Raw genomic sequence first — 24,726 nt, 5'->3', positions numbered from 1 at the left:
AATCTCCTTAGACATCCATCTACTGATGATAGGACAGAAATTGAGTATACACACACATATGGAATTTTATCCAACTCTAAAGACAATGAAATTATTAATTATATAGGAAATGGGTGGATAGAAGTGGAAAATATTATACTAACGGAGTACCCCAGGGTCACAAAAAGAAAACTGCATGATTTTCCTAACATGTTGATCCTGCCTTTCATGTGTGTACAGATACAGTAAGGAATTATGTCCATAGGCATGGGCATGAAACTGGCTGGATCTAGATTTCTAACACTTGGAAATAAAATGTCAGTTCAATTAGAACACAAATTTCTTTCTCTACTGCATCATGTCCAAAGCTTGCAATCATTTCTCAAAAGAATGATATAAAAAGAAATCTCTCCGTTGTCCAGTGCCCTTCACTTCTAACTACTTCTTGAATCCGTTGATGGGGAAACATTGTCAAAGGTGTTAGGTGTCAATATCCACTACAGCCAAACTTCCATCATCACCGCTCCTGCTCGTCAGTGTGCCTGGGGTCCATCTTCCTGCACCGCTCAGCAATGGGATGGAGCTGAGCACCCTCCTACTTTGAATGAAGAGGACATGAATCTGCACAATTTCCAGAGAAACTGAGCAGTTTACAATTCCTGTTGAGGGATAGGAATAATCGGTGGTCTTACCTTCTCCCAGTTCGGTGTAGATCACCGGACACGTGACTACCGTCAACTTGCGGTTCGGGCACAGTCCCCATTTCAAAAGGAGACCCCGCGCTGGTTGATGCAGACACGGATTCGCTTGTAGTGAATTTGCTATTTTCACTTTTCTTTTCTTCTGCCAGAGGGCAGGGGGCTCCATTCCTTTAAGAGATTCATGAAAGTCAATGTTTTCTACTGTTTCTTCTAAGAAGATTACAAAACAATAGGGGAAAATTCCACTCCTCCACTGATTGTTTTTTCAACCGTTTTCATTTGTTCTAGAGAGACAGAGCATGTGGCAGGTAGGAGAGACGGGGTGAGGCGCGCACTCCAACCACTGCGAATGACCTCCAGATGCAAGTGCCACCTTCTGCCGCAGGCTCACATGGCTCCTGGGAATTGTGCCTGTGCCATTTGGATTTGAAGGCAAGCGCCTTATTGGCTTAGTCATCTCTCCTAGACCTACTTATCTTTAAATGAATTTTTAACATGAGAATTACCAGGAAATGGCAAGGAAAGATATATTCTCTGATCATAAAATGGACACAGGTACAATTGATACTATGTGGTACACGAGGCTTATGCGAGAAGTTGTAACTGAGCTCAAGGACGTCTTTACATGGACAACAATGTAAACAAGGGGATGAACAATGAGGGGCATCAACCATGGAGATAAGAGACACCAGACACATGGTGCCTATGATGTCTAGATACTTCAATGGAAAAGAAAACAGATGAATGCAAACAGAGACGATGTCATATTACTTGTGAATGCTACCCTCACAGGATCGACCTCACTGAATATAACAAATGACGCAGTGACGGGAGTGATGCATTAGCGATTTACACCATATTTTGGTTTTCTTGTCAAATGTAACAATGTTCAATATAAATGATGTGAAATGTAGCATGGAGTTGGGTTTTGTGGCACACTCCTTTAATCCCAGCAGTTGGGAGGCAGAGATAGGATAATTACTGTGAGTTTCAGGGCACCCTGAGACCTCAAATGATGCATTCCAGGTCAGCCTGGGCTATAGAGAAACCTTACTTTGAAAAGCCAAAACCAACCAGAAACAAATGAAAAAACACCATCAACTCAGTACTGGGAGTGTACCCTTTCATTTCTGCAGTAAGAACAACTTAGGGATTTAAAAGTAGTATAACGCGAAGTGCACAGATGGCTGAGCAGTTAAGGCACCTGCATGCAAAGCCAAACAATCCACAGGTTCTATTCCTCAGGACCCATGTAAGGCTGATTCACAAGGGGACATATGCATCTGGAAATCAGCTTCAGTGGCTGGAGGCCCTAGCACCCCTAATCATACTTTCTCTCTGTCCCTCTCTCTGTGTATGTACATATACATATGTACATATGTGTGTGTGTGTGTGTGTGTGTATATATATATATATATATATATATATATATATATATATATATGTCTGACTCTTTCACTCTTGTTCAAATAAATAAAACAAATCAAGAAATAAATAACAGTAGGATACTGTAATTATACCTTTTAATTATTCCTACTTTTGGATTTCTTTGTAACAATACTTTAGGTTTTGCCATTTCTAGAATTACTTTTGTAACTACATCATTGTCCTTAATTTTAACTTACATTAGGCATTTGTATGAAAATGCTTGATTATTACGTTCCATTCTGATGGTGGAATCTGCATCATGGAGAAAAGGAGAAGGAAATAATATATGAGTCATTTTTATGTGTGTGTAATGTGCATTTTTAGCTTCCCTCATTCATATTCTGAGGAAATGTCTACTGATGATGTTTGTATAATGTGTAATATATGCAGGGTTTTTTTTTGAAGTAGGGTCTCACTCTAGCCCAGGCTGACCTGAATTCACTATATTCTCAGGGAGGCCTTGACCTCAAAGTGATCCTCCTACATCTGCCTCCCAAGTTCAGGGACTAAAGGTGTGCAGCATGGTTCCCGGCTGTGTGTAACATATTTTTAAAGCAATCCTAAGTGAATAGATGACACCATTTATCTTACTTTAACAGAGAATCCTAGGTAAATAATGATTATAAAATCAGGTAGATACAGTAAGAAACAGATTGCGACAGGTTTGGGAGATGTGTCAGAAGCTAAAGAAGCTTGCTCAGAAAGCCTACCCTCCTGGCTGGATTCCCTAGCTCCCTCGTTAAGCCTGCTCCCTGTGTGCTGGACTTCACCTGACACGAGATGACCGCTCACTCCCTTCGGTGTGTCCATTTCTGCAGTAGATGTCTTAGGTGTTGGTATTCTCACCAATTCTTTCAATGGACTTTTTGTAATTTCATGTTTGTTTCCTTTCTCCAAAGGACAAGCACTTTCATTTCTGCAAGGTAGTCAAACAGAATAATGTTGTCTATTAATTCTACACCTCAAGCTTACAAAACAGTTTGACAAAATTCCAAAAATTCCCATTTTCACATTTCTTAAAATTTTAACAGTTTTGTAATTTATAATTTGAGAGAGATTGAGAAAGGGACAGACAGAGAGAATGGGCAGACCAGTTTCTTGAGCCACTGTGACCATGCATCAAATGCCTGTGCCCCCTTGTGTGCATGTGTGACACTGCATGTTTGCACCATTGCTCCTGGCTACATGGGATGTGGAGATCTGAGCAGGATTTCTGATGCTTCACAGGCAAGTGCCTTAACCGCAAAGCCATCTACATGGTTATTAATTAGTCATCATAAAAATGAGCCCATATTACAATGAATTTTCTTGGCAAAGAATAATTATCTACATTATTGCCATCATCTTACTTATCATTTTTCTCCTTAGTTGGAACGTCTTTCACAGCTTTTAGAGCATGTTCTTCATCATCATAGTCAGCAGCCTTAGGAGATGCGGGACCATCGGCAGGAACAGAACGAGGGGCAGGAACATCAGCATCCACAGTAATAGCAGGATCAAGAAGGGCAGCAGGAGGTGCAGGTGAATCAGGACCATCCTGAGCATCGGGACCATCAGAAACACGGGGATTCTCAGATGTACTGGAACCATTAGAAATTTCAAAACCAACAGAAGTAGTGGGAGCCTCAGAAGTATCGGGAACAGCAGAAGTATCAGGATCATCACAAGTGTCCATACTGTGAGGAGTGTCTGGACCATCGCGAGTGTCTGGACCATCGGGATTATCTGGACCATCAGGCTTATCCAGACCATCAGAAGTGTCCGAAACATCAGGAGTGTCTGGACCAACAGGATTATCTAATACAACGGTATTATCTGGACCATCCAAAGTGTCCGGATCATCATGGTTATCCGGACCATCATGAGTAACTGGAACATCACAGGTGTTAGGACCATCGGGATCATCTGAACTATCAGGACTATCCGGTCCACCAGGAGTGTGTAGATCATCAGGAGTGTCTGGACCAGCAGGAGTGACCAGACCATGAGTATTGTCTGAATCATTAATAGTATCTGGACAATCACAAGCGTCCAGACCATCAGGAGTGACCGGAAGATCAGGGTTATCTGAAGCATTGGAAGTTACTGGACCATGATGAGTGACCAGACCATCAGGATATTCTGAAACATTGGTACTATCTGGAGCATCAGAAGTATATGGACCATTAGCTGTGTCTGGAACATCAGGATATTTTGAACCATCGGGAAATACTGGACCATCAGAAGTGTCCAAGCCATCAGGAATGTACGGACCATCTGGAGTGTCTGGACCATCAGCATTAGCTGGACGATCAGAATTGTCTGGACCATTGGGACTATCATTACCATCAGTGATATTCGGACCATCAGTAGTGTTTGGATCATCAGGAGTGTCTGCACCATCAGGAGTATCTGGACCATCATAAGTGTCCGGACCATCAGCAGTGTCCGGTGCAGATGAGGCAAGGGGAGCATGAGGACGGTAAGGACAAAGCATCACTAGGAGCAGCAGGAACAACAGGGGCATGAGGAATGGCAGGGGCAGGTGGAAGAAGACAAGCAAGACGAGGAGGAAGAGCAGGTGCAGATATATAGGAGAAGAAAGGGGAGCATGATCAGCAGGAGCAGAAAGGTCAGTGGGAGTATCAGGATCATGCAGAGGATTGGGAACATCCAGAGAATCAGGACCATCTGGAGAATCAGGACCATGCAGAGTATCGGTACCATCAGGAATATGAGGTGCATCCGGAGCATCAGAACCATCCAGAGTATCACAAGCAGAAGGAGCAGGAGAATCGAATGGGTCAACATCAGGGATAGTAGTGGCAGGAGTAGAAGTTGGGGCAGGAGAAGCAGGAGGGGCAGGAGTAGCAGGAACAGGAGGATCAGTGCCATCAGCAGCAGCGGCAGAGGAGGCAGGAGCTGCGCTACCAGAACCAGGGGCAGCAGGGTCGGCAGCAGCAGAAACAGTAGCTGAGGCTCTACGATGTAACTTCTCTGAGCCTGTCAGTTCCTTAAGTAAGCATTTCTTCCTCACTCGTTCAACCTTTAATAAAAGTTGCGTCGTGTTACTTTCCACTAAAAAGAAGTTTTATGGCTTTTCTATGTTTTTTTTTCTCTTTTCATTTTGTTATTGTTTTTTTCCAGGTAGGGTCCCCCTATACACGAGGCTGACCTGGAATTCACTATGTAGTCTAAGGGTGGCCTCAAACTCACGGGGATCCTCCTATCCCAACCTCAATAATACTAGCATTAAAGGTGTGCGCCATCACGCCCGCCTCCGTTCATTGCTTTTATCGCTTGTCACTTTTTTTCTGTGACTTAATTATAGTGAAGAAAGTGTTGGTTTTAATTTTTAGCTATTTGAGATGGACAGACAGCCATAGGCAGATATTCATAGAGTATGGGTGCACTAGGGTATCCAGACATTGCAAACAAACTCCACACGCATATGCCACCTTGTGCATCTGGTTTATGTGGGTCCTGGAGGAATGAACCTGAGTCCTTTGGCTTTGCAGAGAAATGCGATAACTGCTAAGCCATCTCTCCAACCCTACAACACATTTTTGTGCCTTACATTGATTTTATCATATTCAATCATTGATTTTTGAAATAAATTCTGCTTTCTTTCTTCTCAAGTGAAAGAACCAGAGTGTTCAGGGATCTCAACAAACGACAGGCTTCCTTCCGTGTCTCCTTCTGTTGTGCTCTACGTCACCTACCATGCTCAGTCTCTGTGTAGGGGGACAGGAGTAAAGGTATTAAAAAGACCAAATGCAACTTCTTCCACAATGAACTCAGGGAATTTCTAGAGTTGCATTCATTGATGATTGGATTTATTAAGGTTTAATGGGGAGAGAGGAGGGGAATGGCTCAGTGATTAAAAGTGTTTACACGGGTTGAATTTCTCAGTTCCTCCTCTAAAGTCAGCCAGATGATTTCAGCCTCAGAATCTGTGTCTTTCATTCGAGTGGCATAAGACACAGGCACGCTCATGTGTGTGGTTGAATCATTACTAGATGTATTTAGGCATGAGTCATGTCAGTAAAAAGCCCTGTAAAGTCCATTTGTCCGTGGGACAAGTATTCCTAACTCAATTTTCCTGTACAGTATGGACTTTCAAAAACATTTTCTACCTCATCCATTACTACTTCAATGATTGTACTAGTCATATTTAATTTTATCAAAGTGATAAATAATTAAATTGGTGTTAACTTCACAACTTTGCAAATAAACAATCCTGGGCAGAGAACTGCCGCATTTTAAAACTAATCACTACCAAAACAAAATTCACAACAAAACAATGAATTTCAGAACGTGCATTTTACCTGGGCATTGAAGTCATTGTCTTGCTCGTCTCTTTCAGTTTCAGAATCACGAGCACCTCTGTTGGTCGCCCTTCAGAATGACAGGGGATGATGAGTAACTTTAGTTATTAAAATAGTGTGGTACAAGGTCACTTTTCTACATAATCAATAAGAGGTCTTCATTTATGAAGTAGAAGTGGCCTTTTCAAAGCTGGTAGATATTTATGCCTTTACCAGTTCACTATGCGGGAAGTTCAACAGAGACCAACCAGGTCCATACGGGACACCTACAGGCTGCATATTGGCAGAGTCTGCGCTGTGTGTCTATATCATGTTCTTCTCTTGAAGGTATCCCAGAACACTCCCTACATGGACATGGCACATTTGTCATCGAAACGAGAGCAAAGCCCTTACTGCAGCAAGGCAGAAAGATAAACTAGGCCCTCCCAGGTGTCTGTTCCTTGCTGAAGACTAAGTGTAGATCCACGTCTGTACATGGAGGCATGGGGCCCACACTACCATGAGCCTGTCTGCTGCAGACAACGCTCCTGGGAGTGTGGTTAACATGCTGCGGAGACCAGGAAGTTTCTCACTTGCTAAAACAAAATCATGAAGTTATCAAAAGAGCAGCCAGGTTCCAGCACTCCCTTCAGAGCTACCCAGTTCTTGAAAAACAGGTCAGGAAGCACAGATGCTTTGTAAGCCTGTTGTGATGGTTACAAGTTGACACACATGAAGCACATAGCATGATGTGTGTCCGCAAGAACACCCAATGATCAAGAGTGCCTCCTCTGTGTGTTGTCCATGACTCCACAATATTGAAGGTCAAGAAATCCTACCTGCGATAGAAGCTCGGAGAAGTACTGCGAGCTGCTTCTGAAGAGAAAGGAAAGTACATTTTACAACAGCAATACAAATTGCAACATAGTGAAATTACATGAAGGATGTAGTGGTAGGACATAATTAGACACAAATCTCGTGTCACCATTCATTATAATATTAATAGGCAGGTGAAAATGCCCTGAAGTCTTACTTCCATTTCATTGTGGAATGAAAAACGATAAGAAGAAGAAAGAAATGAATGAAGGACTAACACGTGGAAGTAAGCTGCTGTGGGCAACGACTGCCATTCTAGCTGAGCACCGTCACCCTGACATGAGGTGCTCCACCAGCAGAATCCCCATCCCAAGGTGAGGGCGTCAAGCACATGACACGTTGCTCTCCTGGACTTGAAGGCTTGAGGAACACTTCATGTTCTGTGTTGGCCCCAGAAAATTATCTCCAGCTCTTCCACTGAAATTGCTCAGTTCAGGGTGAAAGTCTCTCACAAGGAAGGAGAACTAACGTCACTGTGCAGCTCAGCATAAAAACAGGAAATAGACCAGGAACCAAGAGGTTTGAAATGAATCTCCAGTTGTCAGTGAGGCAAAACTCAAGGGAGGGCGGAGTGCTTACCCTCCCGACTCCTCCTCGGGAAAGACGCTAGTACAAGTGCATCGCTCTGGCTCTGCTCCTGTCTGATGTACGCTCATCTTCCACTTAATCTCCCTTGAAAGGAACCATTGAGGGCGATTTGGTTCAGTGCTGAAAGGTGCTCGTTTGGAAAGTCTGCCAGCCCTGCTTCCTTTCTGCAGTCACATAACGCAACATGGACATTCTCTTGCAGAGGCAAGAGTCACTGTTGGCTTCCCTTCATTGTGCACGCGTGCAAGTAAAAACATAAATCAATGAAAAGAACTCCGGGAGGGGTCGCTGCCTTTGGAGTGAAGACCGCTGAGCGGTGATCTCACAGCGACACATGGTGAGGGAGGCACTGGAGACAGAGCGACAAGCCTACAGAGAACCGCCTGACAGCAAGCGCACGGATCCACGCACGCGCTCGTCCCAGGCCAGCAGCTGGCTCTCACTAAAAGAGAAAATAACTCATTCTCTCTTCATTTGAAGGACACAAACACCCAGTGAGACCTTCCTGGTATTTCCAATGACGAGAGTCGAGGGTTGTCCAAAAAATAGTCGAGGCTGAGGTTGCTCGTGGTGGAGCACTTCCTTAGCCAGCAGCCAGTACTGATCACCACACATAGTGAAGAAAGTGTTATTTACAAAATGGTTCCTGAGAAAATGAGCCCTCTCATCATAACAGTGAATCTCTGCATACTCATCATGAATGGCACAGGATTATTATGATTTATCTACACCATTAATTTCCTGGTCTTATTTCCAGTGGATACATAGGTAGGAAAGATGTTTTAGACAGTTTTCTATTTTTTATTTTATTTTATTTTTTTCTTTTTCAAGGTAGGGTCTCCCTCTGGTCAGGCTGACCTGGAACTATGTAGTCTCAGTGTGGCCTCAAACTCATGCTGATCCTCCTACCTGTGCCTCCCAAGTGCTGGGATTAATGGCGTGCACCACCACGCCCGCCTCTTTAGACAGTTTTTAAAAGTGCAAGTTACCGAAAGCGTTTCATTACCACTAACACTTTCGGGACAGACTTGGCAGAATGTGGTGTGTTCCTGCATGATGTGATCTTTTTCAGCTCACATGACGGGGCAGATCTCCCTGAAAAGTATACTTTCGGCATGTTAAATAAGAGGCACCATATTCCAATTTAGTCCACAAGAAGGCAAGGTCAAAAAGGAGCTGGAGGTACAGCTCAGGAGAGGCACAGTGCCTAGACTGCTCAGAAGTCTCTATGCTGAATTTGTTGAAAAGACCAAAAAAAAAAAAAGAGGAGGAGTGATCTAAAAGACATATTCAGTGAGCCTGTTAAAATGTATCACAGCCGGGCATGGTGGCGCACGCCTTTAATCCCAGCACTCAGGAGACAGAGGTAGGAGCATCGCCGTGAGTTCCAGGCCACCCTGAGCCTACATAGTGAATTCCAGGTCAGCCTGGGCTAGAGTAAAACCCTACCTCAAAAAATCAAAAAAAAATAATGTATTACAGGCAGGCATAGTCACCTCAATATGTGACCGAATGACCTCAGGAAAAGCATCTTGTATGGTTTGTGCAGACTGACAGGTATAAAGTTATACCACACAATGGTAATTGTAGGAACGAGCAAGAAATTAATAAAGTGTTTCATGGTGTATCGTATGGTATGCCACAGATCCCATTTGAAGGTATTCATGGCTTCATTACGTCATCAACTTGTATTTTACACATGCAATCATTGTAAACCACTACAAAGATAAATCATAACTGCACTGTAATAAACAATCATCAGATACATGATAAATGTATGTATTATACAAATGGATTTAAAATACATTTTTATACCCTTTTTTCTTTGTAGTAATGGCAAAAGAAATACAAAATGTTTAAAATCTTTCTCATATTTGTAAGTGATTGTATCTATGTGTCTAAGATTGTTTTCAGGAATTAAAAATCAACCAAAAACTGACTTTGCATTATCTAGGAAGAATTACTTAGCTCACTTTGAACTCCAGTCAGTTGATAAATAAATGAGCAAAATGTATAATGACAACGGTTTTTGTTTTCCCATGTAAATTCAGAGCAGCAGGCATAACTGAAAGTCAGCATTTTTCCCCAGAGTTGGGGGTTTGGGTCAGTGAGGGATCAAGGGCCTCACATGGCTGAGGCCCTGCAACTACACCCAGTATGGGGAAAAAAACAAACAATCGGAGACTAGAAAGATGGCTTAGTGGTTAAGGTGCTCGCCTGAGAAGCCTAAGAACTGAGATTCGATTCTCCAGGTCCCATACAAGCCAGATGCACATGGTACCTCATGCATCTGGAATTTGCTTGCAGTGGCTAGAGGCCCTGGCACGCACGTTCCTACTCTCTCTCTCCTCATTCTGTCTTAATTAAAACAAAACAAAACAAAAGAGCAGTCTCACCTCGACGTCGCACTGTATGCTTACACATCCTCCTGCGGTGCATTTTACGGTGTTTCCTAAAAATAAAGGATAGTTACTTGGATGCACTTATTAAAATCAATCGATCACGGGTTCTTCAGCAATTAGTAATGATTGATGATGGCTTTCCTTATTTCTCCTCTGAAGTCAAAGATAGGAATAGAATTTTCCCTTGGAAAAATCTTAAAACCACACCTCCGTATGATACCTGCATGCACAAGGACACACATAGGCAGACACACCCACACACACAGGACAGGGGTGATCTGAAGCGCGCTCACTCCCCGAGTCCACATTCTTGCTCTCAGCGTTCCTGGCTCCTTGACTCTCCATGGCCGTTCTTTGCGCTGCTGCAGGGACTGGGAGTTCCCTCCTTACAGCACACAGGTCCCTGTACCTCTCATTACTCAGAAGGAACGAAGGATCGCCCGAGGTTCCAGCAGAACCACACCATACCAGGGGCTCACCCTCGTAGGCATTTCTGGGAGTCTGAGCCTGCTTCCCCCACACTCGGTATGGGAGATGAGGAGATGCATTTCTACCTGTCAGCCTCACCTGCCACCACGCTCACATCACAGCACATTTTGGGCATTCTGAAGATGGTTCTTATCAGGAAATTGCAGAGTGGATGTTGAAACTACAACCTCACTGCGTCTCTGCTCAATCACCGTGACTCTGTCATGCTGAGTCCTTACAGCGCACACCCTTGCCACAACTCCCACGCGGGCTGCACGCCTCACGACTGCTCCCCTCTCCTGGCAAGAGCTGAGAGCTCCAGCTCTATGTGCCTAGGATCCACTTGGCGCTTCACCCCTGGGATGAACATTGAGAGGGCTGTGATCCTGCTCTGGAGAGCCACAACCAACGGGCCATCACTCATGGGGTCGCCAGCAAAGCTAAGAGCCCTGAGCACGGCTTCCTTTTGTCTCCAGCCCTCAGTCTTCTCAGAATCGACTGATCTCAACTCTGTGTGCTCAGTACTTTGTATTTCACACCCAAACAGTGAGGCCATGGGAAATACCCCCAGACGCGTTGAGGTTCGGGCACCTACAATTTGTATGCAGCTTGTACGTAGAAAAATAATGAAGGGGAAAGGGTCACAAGCAGAAGGAGCACACAGAAAGAGAGTTCCCTGGGATCTAAGGGAAGGTGACCTGCTCCCAGTCTCAGCTCCCTAACCAGCAAAGCAGAGCACAAAGACCCCGCGTCAGCAGGGTGAGAAGGGACAGGAACCTCCTATGCATGTCTTGTCGCTTCATCTGACCAGTGACTGTTCTTGCTAAGCCTTCCTTGCATTGCTTCCCCTGTATTCGTGAGAGATGAGTCAGTCTTCCTTCTGTCTACTCGCTGCTTCTGACTTCTGTGAGCGCCACCACTCAGGACAGCACAGAGCTGACAAGAGGGAACCATACCTATCCAGCAGCTCCTCCGCATGTATATCTGCGCCCATGTGTTCCAAAAATTCTGCTATAAAATCTTTGTTTTCCTGTAGAGCAAGGAGGTATGGCGTGAAGCCTTCCTACAAAAACAAGAAATCAATCAATCAATAGGCACACAAATAAAATAATTAAAATAAAATAATACAGATAATTTACAACTTACACAATTTATGCATTTCTCCACTGAACTGTAGAGATCATGAAAGAGGTCGTGAACACAAGGAGGAGTGTAGACAGTAACTCACAAGTCCCTCTCGTCCTCGTCCCGAGCTGCTCCTGCACACAGGCCGCTCCTGCGCTGGGACGTGCGCTGCCCCTGCTCACTATCAACACGTGCACTCCAGTTCGCTCAGGAACTCACCTCAACACCCACTGCCTCTAAGGAATTTCACTTTGACGGACTTGAATGATATTTTCCAACTAAAACAACAACTATGTGAACACAGTGTGCTACCTTTTATCTTTGATGCATCACTGTGCATCTGGCTACATGGGATCTTTTGTTACAAAAAACTTATTTATTTAGAAACAGAGAATGATAGAGAACAGAGTTAGAATGGGCACACCAGGGCCTCAGGCCTCTGCATACTAACTCTAGAGGCATGTGCCGATTTTTGCATCTAGCTTCATCTGCTTTCTGGAGCAGGAAGCCTCTGTTGTGATGGTTTGCAAGCAAGTTCCTTAACCACTGAAACATCGATCCAGGCCTAATTTGTAAGCTTCACACCATGTTATTTTGGGGGGGGGTGGATTTAAGTAGGGTATTATTCCAACCCAGGCTGACCTGGAATTCATTACTGAATCTCAAGGTGGCCTCAACCACACAGCAATCCTCCACCTCTGCCTCCCAAGAGCTGGGAGTAAAGGTGTGCACCACCATGCCTGGCTTCAATCCAAATTTTAATCTCTAACAGAACGTGTAGGCTCATGTACTGCTGTACATTGCTGTCAACCATGTATCTTTATAAATTAATATTAATCAAGTTGATAACCTTGCAATATTTCACAATCATCATGAACCACGATGTCAAATATCTGGAATGGAAAAGCAGGAGGCGTGAGGTAATATCCTGGCATGTCCCTAGAAACCTGGAACTCACGTGGGCCCTCCATATAAGTAGTGTGTGTTACTAAGACACCAGAATGCCACATGGACTCACAGGAGACTGCATTCAATTATTGCCTATTCAAGGTAGGGGTCTCCTGCTAGCTCAGGCTAACCTGGAATGTGCTATGTAGTCTCAGGGTGTCCTTGAACTCACGAAGATCCTCCTACCTCTGCCTCCCGAGGGCTGGGATTAACGGTGAGCACCACTACGCCCGACTGCGTGCTATTTTTCATGGCAAGTTTCTTTACAAGTTTCCATCAGTTCAAATGTGGACTTCATGCACACAGGCAAATCAGTGTATTTATGAGCAACGTTGAGCCCACAGCCCTTGAGATTTCCCTCTGCCGTGCTCATTTCCACATGCTTAAGGAAAAGCAAGTGTGTGACTGTGGACTCTTCCTTTTAGCAAAAAGTCAAGTGATAACAACCTAAGTGTAATGAAAACGGTGCCCAACACCCTCTACAAGAATTTCTTCAACACATTAGCTTCCACTCCATTTGCACCGGTATCTTCCCACGTTCTCAATCAATGCATTGTGAAGCCATCTTAGGGCTCTTCTTATTAACTGAATGTTTCTCCCACTGTAAAACTGCCAAGCTGCTGAGGGCAGGGTTTGAGAACCATCACAGACACACTGAGTGGATACCACACACCTTCAATTCAAAAACCTTTCCTAACTTGCTACAATCCTCAGCGAGAAAATCTGGCTCATGTTTGATATTTGTTAATGTGTTGAAATGAATGAGGACAATAGAGAAGACATCCTTGAAAGGAAAGCCTCTGATTATTCAAAGGCTATGAGTAGCAATTTCCTAAACGCTTTATTTTATTTTTCCTTTATTGATTGATTTCTTATATCGATTTTTATTTTGTTTTATACTGATATTTATTTTATTTTATTTTGGTGTTTCACTGTAGGGTTGCATTCTAGTGCAGGCTGACCTGTAATTCACTATATAATCTCAGGGTGGCCTGAAACTCATGGAGATCATCCTACATCTGCCACTCCCTACCGTGTGCTGGGATTAAAGGGTGTGCCACCACACCGAGCCTAAAGTTTGTTTTTTTGTTTGTTTGTTTGTTTTTCATCACTCCTTCTTACAGTTCAGCCTCATCTCAGAAATGATTCACTTTCAAAGATTTTTTTTTTTTAATTTTAAAAAGACAAGAGAGAACTGTCCAAAGGCATGAGCCACCACAATCGATCCCCAGAGGCTTGCGCCACCTCGTGGGCATCTGTGGCCCTGCCCTTGTCTCACGGTTGTACATCTGGCTTACACGGAATCTGGAGAGTCAAACATGGTGCCCAAACTTCCCGGGCAAGCACCTTTGACCTCCAAACCATCTCTCCCGCCCATCATTCACTTTTATATGATGATCCATGCTAACGAGGATTCCATTTGTCATAAATATTTATTTAGAGTTGTAAAACAAGGCCCAACTCTTAGATAATTGACTGTTCCGTGTTGTTTTACAGTAATTACAAAGTCCTTGGTGAAAAACATATTTAAACAAAGTTTTACCTTTAAAACATTCAATGTCTCTTCCATCATTTGCCACAAAAGCATTGAAATAATGCTGTAGCCACGAAAACGTCTTTAAGAAGTTCCAATGCCAGGCATGGTGGCACATGCCTTTAATCCCAGCACTAAGGAGGCAGAGGTAGAGGATCACCATGATTTCGAGGCCACCCTGTGACTATATACGGAATTCCACATAGACTGGAGTGGGGGGAGACCCTACCTCCAAAATAAAAAATAAAAATAAAAAGTTCCAATATTAAAAGAAAAATCTGGGGCTGGAGAGATGGCTTAGCGGTTAAGCGCTTGCCTGTGAAGCCTAAGGACCCCGGTTCGAGGCTCGGTTCCCCAGGTCCCACGTTAGCCAGATGCACAAGGGGGCGCACGCATCTGGAATTTGTTTGCAGAGGCTGGAAGCCCTGGTGCGCCCTTTCTCTCTCTCTCCCTCTATCTGTCTCTCTCTGTGTCTGTCGCTCTCAAATAAAAAACTAAAATATTAACAAAAAAAATAGAAAAATCTGTCAAGAGTAAAATTTCAAACCATTTCACTTTGTTAACACTGGAGATTCCACATATGAACAATGGAGCAGCATGTGCCTTTGTTAAAACAAACCTATTTCAATGAGTGTGGAAATAGAGTCGGGTCATCTTACCTTTGTTTTTGCCTCGATATTTGCATCGTAGGCAAGCAGTAGATCTGCCAGTTCTAAGTCATCATTCAGAGCTGCGTAATGCAGCGCGGTGTTCCCGTACATGTCTGCGTCGTTCGGATCAGCTCCATGTGTAAGCAGGGTATCGACACACAAATGAAACTCCCGCTGGCTGGCCTGTGGACCAAGAGTTCCCCAATTGAAAGACATCCAGATCAACAATCCACTAGCTTCACAATTACTTCCCTATAAATGAGAGACATTCATTTTTCCTCTCAGCTTGTTTTGTTCCCAAGTTGACATGAGGGCTCCTCATGTAGCTCAGGCTTCTCATCCCAGCTTCTCATGGGGAGGGATCACAGGGGGGCGCCCCTCCTTGATGTTCGAGCATTGCAATGACTAAGTTCTCACACTGAAGTTGCTGCATGTTACCTACCTTGATAAGTGGAGTGCACTGCTCGTTATCGAAGACACTGATGGTGCATTCGTAGTCGAGTAACAGATGGACCACTTCCCTGTGGCCATAGGCACACGCGTAATGCAGAGCAGTTCTATGCAAATGAGAGGGCATTTTAGGAAGTTATATAACACTACATCAAAACACATCCATTATAAAACTCAGGTAGGGTGCACTTAGTTTTCATCAGAAGAGAAGGTGTTAGAATTTTCTTATTTTTATTTACTCTTTGCTTGCAGGTGCTTGTATGGAGTGTGAGTGTTGTGTATTTGTGTGTGTGGGGAGGTGGATGGTTAAAAGTACATCTGATGCAAAGCCCTGTGCCAACCTCCTGTAGAGGCAGGAGGAGTTCATCGTGGGACCCCTCCATTTCTTGACTTTTCTTGCTGTAATGTATTTTTTCTTCCCGAGGTAGGATCTCACGGTAGCCCGAGCTGGCCTGGAATTCACTATGTTGTCTTGGGCTGGCCTTGAACTCACAGCAATCCTCCTACCTCTGTCTCATGAGTGCTGGGATTAAAGGCATGAACCACCTTGGCCAGCCTTGCGTGGCTACTTTTCTTGGACACTGAGCCTCCTTGGCTCAGGACCACGCAGTGTTCAGGAACCTCAGCAATTCTTTGGTTTCTGCCCCACACGAGAGCGGCGTTAGAGGCCATCTGCCCACACCCAGCCTTCTATGTGGATGCCTGGGACTCACGCTGGAGCACCGTCAGGCTTCTCAGGCCCTCGTGCTTGTGTGAGACACTCTGAGCCACTGAGAGATCCCCACAGCCTGTCCACATACTGACTCAGGGTCCTGGGCTTACAGTACACGCCTCTACCAGTGCCGCGTCCGTGCACAGAGCAGCCTTTACACTGACCGAAGCTTGGATTCGAATCCTGCTGTACATCTTCGCTTCCCTAGGAGGTCTACTCATGTTTTTCATCCATAAAATGGGGACTGGAAATAGTAGTTACCTTAAAGAATGTTAGGGTGATGGTCTAAAGAGATCAACTCAAAGCCTGTAGACTTGTTTAAAATGCTTAATTGTTCAGTGTTTGTTAGATATGATACCTAATATCATTCACTACTATGAACAAAACTGACATCACAGAGCCCCGTGTGGAGGTAGATTCCTTTAATCCCAGCACTTGGGAGGCAAAGGTAGGAGAATTGTCATGAGTTCAAGGCTACCCTGAAACTACATAGTGAATTCCAGGTCAGCGTGGGCTAGAGCAAGACCCTACCTTGAAAAAACCAGCGAAGAAAAGTAACATTCCAATTATGTGAAATAGAATCATAGCTCAAATTTCAGATATAAGAATTGATGTATTCAAATAACCAAAATGGTTTTTTCTATTTTTTAAGAGAGTGAGCGAGAGGAACCGAGAGAGAATTGCTGTGCCAAGGCCTCAGCCACTGAAATTGAACCCTAGGCACTTAGGCCACCTAGTGGACATGTGTGAGCGAACTAGCACTTGCCTCACCTTTGTGTGTCTGACTAATGTGGGATCTCAAGGGTAGAACATGGGGCCTTAGGCTTTGCAGGCAAGCGCCTTAAGCACTAAGCCATCTGTCCAGCACTAAATAATCATAATTATAAATGTGAGAAAGTGTCTGCTTTCTTGTCCATCTCGGCCTTGATCTTGCAATCCATTACTTCAGCCTTTTAGTAGCTGGCATTGCAGGCCAGGGCCACCCTGCCAGGCATTCTCTGATGCTCTTCATCTCACATTTTGGCATCTCTGGCATTCAAATGCTACTTGTAACAGCCATGTTTCACGAGTGTGAATGGCAGGGCTTTTTTCCTTTAAATTTATTACCATACAAAATAAAAGATAATCACACAAGACTCAATGAGATGTGCTCATGACCGCAAGGCAGCACAGACTGTGTGAGGATCTTCGCCAGCAGCCACGTCCTCCTTCTCCACTCTTGTCCACCTCTATGGAAAGGATGGATAGGAAGGAATGACTAAGGCCCCACCCAGCCCACTGTTCCCGCTTAGGATGAGCTCCTTTCTCCTTTGCAGGGCCTTGGATTTAGGGCTGTCACCCGATTGCTCATCTGGCAGTCAAAGTGAGAAGACAGAATCTCTCAAATTTCTGGAAGTGCGTACTTGCAGCCAAAACGCTGGGGAAACCTCCATCCATCCCTCGACATTGTGCAGAGGAACCCAGCCACACAGGTGACACCACTCTCCCAGGATGACCAGTCCCCCGGGCAGTCCCTTGCCCCTCCGGGCCTTTTACCTGTTCTGTACGTCGGTGTCGTTGACGCTGAATAGTCCGCTCCTCAGCAGACACCTCACTGTCTCTACTGAGCCTTCGCTGGCGGCTTGGTGGAACTGCCCTACAGGCTCGTAGGCCTGGAGATATTTTGGCCTTTTGTGCCTCTTTCTCTTTAGGAATGTCCAGCAGAAGCAAGCCCCGCACAGGCTGGTGCAGGAGCTCTGGGGCTCAGGGCTCCATCGGGACCCTGACGCCCTCCTCATGATAGAGGTCAAGGGCCTCACGGGCCCCCTCCCCCCATCAGTCACAGCTTTTCGTGGCCTCACGGCCACATTCAGGGTAATTACTATTAAAGAAATACCAAATATGGCCAACACTTTGTAAGTACTGTGTTCAAGGAAGACCCCTGACTCACTAAATGAATGGTAGGAGCAGTTGGTTGCCAGGCAACGAGGGAAAACAAAGTTATGTCACAATTGAACGTGACCAGGCAGCCTCAACTGAGGACATGGAGGGTCGGCCACGCACAAGCAAGTGCGAGGCAAGCCCGTCTGACACATGTCAGCTCTGCGCACAAGGCGCCCTGCAAAGGTGAGCTGCCAGGGGTGTGTGTGAAGTGTGCAGATCCTTTGCTGCCCAGCTCTGCCCACAAAGCCAAGTGGTTTCAGTGTGAGGAGCAGGTCCCGCTGTGCACTTGGGTAGCTTTTTTTTAACCTACGATGTCAGGCATTTAAGATTATTGGTGGCTTGATTTTGTTTTGTAGACTTTCCAGTTTCCTGTACATGAGTTCACCAAACCCAAAAACACCAACCTGCACGGAAGGAGAAAGACAGAGCCACAGGAAGGCGAGCGAAGGCTGCAGGTGAGCATGGTGCAGTCCCATCGCGAAGCTCAGAGGCATCTTCAGGATCGCCACCGCGCCCGCCAGCTCATCTGCTCTCGACAGGGTCCCCTGGGCTGCCAAAGCGGCTTCCTTGGCCTCTGCAGAAGTCCCTCTGTCCCTTGAAGTGATGCAACTCTGCCTTTCCTTTCCTCTTCCAAACCCAGTGTGTCCTGTGGGCCTGCCTTGCTCTGACTTCACTGCCTGGTAGGTATATTTGCCAGCGTTGACTGGGACCCCAACAACCAGGTAGTCATCTGCACTGGCTTCACACTGACTCAGGAACTTGGTAGCTGACATCCAGTGAAGAGATGCGTCCTTGCGAGGCAGCCCCAGGCTCTTGGAGACAGCCCTGGGGACGAACATCGCCTGTCCAGTGCTGGGAGGTGCGAAGGGGTGCACGCATGTGTAGTTCTTTCCCAGTGGCTGTAGGCCCTGCTAGGCCATTCAATCTGTCTATCTCTGCTTGTAGAGAAATAAATAAAAATATTTAAAAAGTCTAACTGGCACCCTGACACCCGTGAATGAATCTTCTATTCATTCTTTTCTAGCTCAGCTCTATTTGTTGTACAACTAGGGAATTCACTCACGACTTCAGATGGAAGCACTGAAGGCAGAACTCTGGACAGCGAACTGGCAGTGGGCAGTGCTGTGGGCCTTGGCCAGTCACCCCCCAGAGGGATCCTGATCCTCTCCCTTCACTTTCACTGTCACCAGGTCTAGTAATGGTCGTGGACCTCAGGGAAAACCCTGATAAAGCTGTTGGGCCGGCTCTGGGAGAAGCCTGTTCTGTGCTGGAGTCCACACCACCCTCCGCCCCTCCTGCTGGGCAGCAGTGAGCAGTGCTGAGGTGCTGCAGGGCCTGCAGGAGGCCACAGAGGGCGCACACCCACCAAGGCAGAGCCTGGCCTTAGCTGGCCCTGCTGCCTGAGGAGAAGGACCAGGCGCAGCGCAGCTTTGGGGGCCCTGGACTCTGAGGCGCTGAGAAGATGCGCAGCCTGGGCAGATCCATCCTGAGAGACTGCTCCTGCCAAGCCCCACTGCACAGCGACGCTGAGAAAAGGGTGTTGAGGGGGCTCCCCAGGGAATATAGGCAGTGGGTCCACTAGCCAGGTCAGTCGCAGCAGGTATATCCTCCATTCAGGTGAGGTCAATGTCCACCTCTGTCAGCACTGCCCACTTGTGCAACATTTATAAAGTGGTCTGCGATGCCCAGTAAGGTCCCAGGCCCTTCACACTCCCTGGTTCTATGGCAAACTTGATTCATGACGGGCCAACAGTATCAGTCAGAGGATTTTAAGAAAATTTTTTTTATTTTTATGTTGGTTTTTTTTTTTTTTCTGGTTTTTGGAGGTAGGGTCTCCCTCTCTCTAGCCCAGGCTGATCTGGAGTTCATTCTATTCTCAGGGTGGCCTGGCACTCATGCAGTCCTCCTACTTCTGCCTCCAAAGGGCTGGTATTAAAAGCGTGAGCCACCACACCAGTTTTAAAGATTTTTGTTAATTCTGCTTTATTTATTCGAATTTCACAGACACAAAGAGAAAAGAGAGACAGGGGGAAGGACAGAGAGAATATGAGCGCGTCAGGGACTACAGCCACTCCAAAGGAACTCCAGACGCGTGCGCCCCCAGTGCATCTGAATTAAGTGTGTCCTGTAGAATCCAGCCTCTAACTGGTGTCCATAGGCTTCACAGGCAAGCGCTTAACCTCTAAGTCATGTCTCCAGCCTATTTTTTTTTCATTTTTCTTTAATTGTTTTTTTTCCCAAGGCAGGCTCTCACTCTACCCAGGCTGACCTAGAACTCACTCTGTAGTCTCAGTCTTGCCTCGAATTCACTGCAGGCCTACTTCTGCTTCCCAGGTCCTGGGATGAAAGCTGTGCTCCATCATGCTGGCAACTTTTCTCTTTGAGAGGAGGGGGAGCGAATGTGGGCATCCTAATCACCATCCCCTGATGCTACCCATTTCCCCGGTCCCAGACCCACGGTTTCTACAGGCACAGTTCGGATCCGGGTCTGGACGTGCGGCAGTGGGGGACTGAGGACTTTGCTCCGCAGCCGTGCCCCAAGTGGAAGCTCGTGGCCCAGCATCCCGCGGAGACCCAGGGACCCGGGGCGGCCCCGCCGCTGCCCCACCGTGCACCGCCGGGGTCCCGCCAAGACGGGCCGTGGGAGTGTCGGGGTGGGTCGCGGGACCACCGGCCTCGCCGCAGGGAGTCCCGGGCGGGCGGGCTTACCTGGCCGGTGTCCCCAGGCTTCTCCTCCTCCTCCCGGGGGTCGTCCCAGGAGCGGCCACCCCGCAGGGCAGGGAGGGGCCCTAACGGCACCTCGGCGGGGGTCCGAGCCCAGGGTCTCCCGGCCCGCGGTGCGGGGACGCCGGCCTCGCCGCACGGAGCCCCGGGCAGCCCGGCGGCCGCAGCATCCTCGCAGCGCCTCGGCCCGCGGCTCCCGGCCTCCTCCAGACCCGGGCTCCGCGCCGTGGGCCGAGCTGCAGCCCGGCCAGGCCAAGGCCGCCTGACCGCCGTCGCCGTCCACGAAGCCGCTCCCGCAGGAGGACGAGCTGGACTCTGCGCCTGGGGCACGTGCAGGTCAACCGCGCCCGCCCTCCGCCCGCGGGACCCCGGGGACCTCTCATTTGCCCACAGCCCTGCCCATCACGTGCCAGACCGCCCCTTGCCCGCCCGCCTGCCTGCAATGCTCAGGACCTCAGGCATGGTGGCCTGTGCCTGCAGTGCCAGCACTCAGGAGGCGAAGCAGGGGGATTGCTGTGAGGTCGAGGCCACCCTGAGACTACACAGTGAATTCCACACCAGCCTGGGCAGCAGCGAGGTCCTCCTTCTAAAAACGAAATATGAATACTAATGATTGAAAGACCCGGAAACTAGACTGGTGCCATGACACGCTTCAGTAAGGGGCTGCACCAGCTAGGCCGAAGTTTCACAAACACAACTGATTTTGCCTAGGTATACTGGCACATGCCTTTACTCCCAGCACTTGCGAGGCAGAGGTAGGAGGATCACTGTGACTTTAAGGGCACCCTAAGACTACATACAGAATGTCATTCAGCCTGGGCTACACTCACACCCTACCTCAAAAACAACAACAAAATGCAGATGTGGTGGCATACACCTGTCATCCCAATACACGGGATTCCAATTTTGTAGCCTTGCAAGTTACAGAGCAACATCCTGTCTCAAACTTTAAAAAAAAAAAAAAAAAAAAAAGCCAGACCTAGTGGCTCACATCTGTAATCTCAGCACTCAGGAAGCTCTGAAGTAGGAGGATCACTGCCGAGTCAAATCCAGCCGGGTCTACATAGCTAGTACAAGGTCAGGCAGGTCTACATGTGAGGTCCTATCTCAAAATAAAAATAAAAAATTATTTAAATAGCCGTGTGTGACTGCACACCCCTTTTATCCCAGCACTCAGGAGGCAGTGTTAGGAGGATTGCCATGAGTTCGAGGCCACCCTGAGACTACACAGTGAATGCCAGGTCAGCCTAGGCTACAGAAAAACCCTACTGTGAAATAATAATAATAATAATAATAATAATAACAACAATAATAATAATAATAATAAGCGCAAGAGAGATGGCATAGAGGTTAAATCATTTTCCTGCAATGCCAAAGGACATAGGTTCAATACCCCAGGACCCACATAAACCAGATGCACAAGGGAAATATGCGTCTGGAGTTTGTTTGCAGTGGCTAGAGGCCCTAGCATGCCCATTCTGTCTCTATTCCCTCTCTCTGCTTACAAATAAATAAATGAATAAAAATAGTAATAAGCCTTTAATCCCAGTACTTGGGAGGCAGATGTAGAAGGATCGCCATGAGTCTGTGGCCGCATTGAGTTTACATAGTGAATTCCAGGTCAGTCTGGGCTAGAGTGAAACCCTACATCAAAAACAACAAAAAGAAAAAAAAAAAAAAACAGTAATAAAACTTTCCTTGATTAAGGAAATGGAACATCATGTCCATTTCATAGATAATGCTACTGAGGCTAAGAGTGAACGAACTCAGACTGGAGAAATGGTTCAGTGGTTAAAGGCACTTGCTTGCAAGCCCAATGGCCCAGGATCAATATCAAAATAAAGGCAGACGCACCAAGTGACACATGATTCTGGAGTTTATTTGCCGTGGAAAGAAGCCCTAGCACACACATTCACTCTTTCGGACTGTTTCTCGCTGGATAGTTTTCTCTTTCATATTTGACAATAAGAATAGATTTTCTTAAAATGCGTTCGGGAGTCAGTAGGTTTATTGTGAGTTTGAGACTGGCCTGGAACTACACTTCAAGTCAGCCTGGGTTACAATGAGACCCTACCTTGAAAAAAAAAATTGAATCTGTGTGGGTTGGCACATGTCTTTGTCTATGTTTTTAACAACTTTTTAAAATTCATCTTTTCTTCATTTGAGAGCAACAGAGAGAGAGAGAGAGAGAGAGAGAGAGAAAAGGAGAGAGAATGGGCATTCCAGGGTTTCCAGCCACTGCAAACAAACTCCAGAAGCATGCGCCCTCTTGTGCATATGGCTAACGTGGATCCTGGGGAATTGAGCCTCGAACTGGGGTCCTTAGGCTCCACAGCCAAGCGCTTAAATGCTAAGCCATTTCCAGCCCGGCACATGTCTTTAAATCGTGAGTTTGAGGCCACTGTGAGACAATGTAGTAAATACCAGGTCAGCCTGAGAAGGCTGACATCAAAACCACTAATAAAAGTAAGAAAGTGGAGCACAGGAACTCTCTGACCTCCACAGACAGCTTCTATGACCTCCACACATACATGAAACACACATAGCCCCGCCCCCCACTTGAACATACATGCACATAACCAATTATTTTCAAAAAGATCCTCCAGGAGGGGCTCAAAGGAGGGCTCAGCGGTAAAGGTGTTTGCCGACAAAAGCCCATGGACCTTGGTTTGATTCCCCACTACACACATAAGCCAGATGAACAGAATGGCACATGCATCTGAGGTTCATTTACAGAGACAGAGGCCCTGGTACACCTAGATTCTCCTTTTTTTTTCTTTATCTCTCTGCTTTGCTCTCTCTCTCTTTCTCAAATAAAACAAAAATTTTTAATTTTTTTAAAATTTTATTAGAGAGAGACAGACACAGAGAGAAAGGCAGATAAAGGGAGAGAGAGAGAGAATGGGCGCGCCAGGGCTTCCAGCCTCTGCAAACGAACTCCAGACGCGTGCGCCCCCTTGTGCATCTGGCTAACGTGGGACCTGGGGAACCGAGCCTCGAACCGGTGTCCTTAGGCTTCACAGGCAAGCGCTTAACCGCTAAGCCATCGCCCCAGCCCGTCAAATAAAATAAAATTTTTAAAATAACATCATTGACTCTCGGCGCCCCAGGTTCCTTCTTATTAGCATTTAAGTGCCATTGTGTTAGTATCTGTCTATTTTTCGCTGGTCATAATGGCATATACCTGTGAGCCCAGCGTTCAGAAGACAGAGGCAGGAAGACCAGGATTTCTATGCATATATGTATGCTAGCGTTGATGTTTCTGAAATTATGTTCACTATGATTTGAATGTGAAATTCCTCTCATATGTTTGCATGTTGAAAACTTGGTTCCCAGAGGTTGACATCATTGTGATAAATACTGGAAACTTCTGAATGTGTGTTCTTGGTGAGGAAGGAGGCACCGAAATGTATATCGTGTTTTCTCTCTCCCTTGCTGCCATGTCATTGATAAGCAACTCCTCACATCATAGGCCCATATCACACATGATGGGCCTATGATCTTAGCATGCAGGACTCAGACACGAGATCAGGAGCCTAAAGTCATTCTCAATTATCTAGCAAGTTTGAGGCCAGCCAGGCCTACATGAGAACCATCTCAACAAATTCATATGAACCCAAAGAGACAAACATCAACTCAGAGGAGGGACAGAGGATACAGCTTATGGGAGACACTGGACTAGAATGACAAGGCCCTAAGGAGGAGGGCCAGTACACGGGGTGAGGGCACAGCTGGGTGGGGGACAACTCAGTGTGGCTGAAGATACGGCTGAGTGGTAGACCACTTGCCTACCATGCCCGAACCCAAGGTTTCAGCCCCAGCACCACACACACGCGCGCGCGCACACAAACACACACACACAAAGAAAAAAAACACACACGCACACACAAAACATCCTCAGTGAATTCAAATAATGACTTCCAAAGCACAAA

The 24,726-nt window shown here is 46.4% G+C and overlaps 1 protein-coding gene across 1 annotated transcript; it reads right to left on the bottom strand.

The window, feature by feature from the left end:
- Nucleotides 1-459: 459 nt before the first annotated feature.
- Nucleotides 460-18,909, bottom strand: LOC123453539 (proteoglycan 4-like). The gene is made up of 13 exons (XM_045130553.1): nt 18,475-18,909; nt 17,684-17,832; nt 15,428-15,542; nt 14,995-15,168; nt 11,685-11,791; nt 10,255-10,310; nt 7,234-7,270; nt 6,416-6,485; nt 3,458-5,133; nt 2,879-3,024; nt 2,306-2,360; nt 672-848; nt 460-574 (listed from the first exon to the last, which is right to left on the bottom strand). The coding sequence occupies exons 1-13, from the start codon at nt 18,907-18,909 to the stop codon at nt 460-462; spliced, it is 3,312 nt and encodes a 1,103-aa protein (XP_044986488.1).
- Between the last annotated feature and the right edge of the window lie 5,817 nt (nt 18,910-24,726).

This window comes from Jaculus jaculus, chromosome 12, assembly GCF_020740685.1.
Source record: "Jaculus jaculus isolate mJacJac1 chromosome 12, mJacJac1.mat.Y.cur, whole genome shotgun sequence".
Lineage (NCBI taxonomy): Eukaryota > Metazoa > Chordata > Mammalia > Rodentia > Dipodidae > Jaculus > Jaculus jaculus.
Note: the sequence above shows the minus strand (reverse complement) of the source record. Positions and strands in the feature narration are given on the sequence as shown.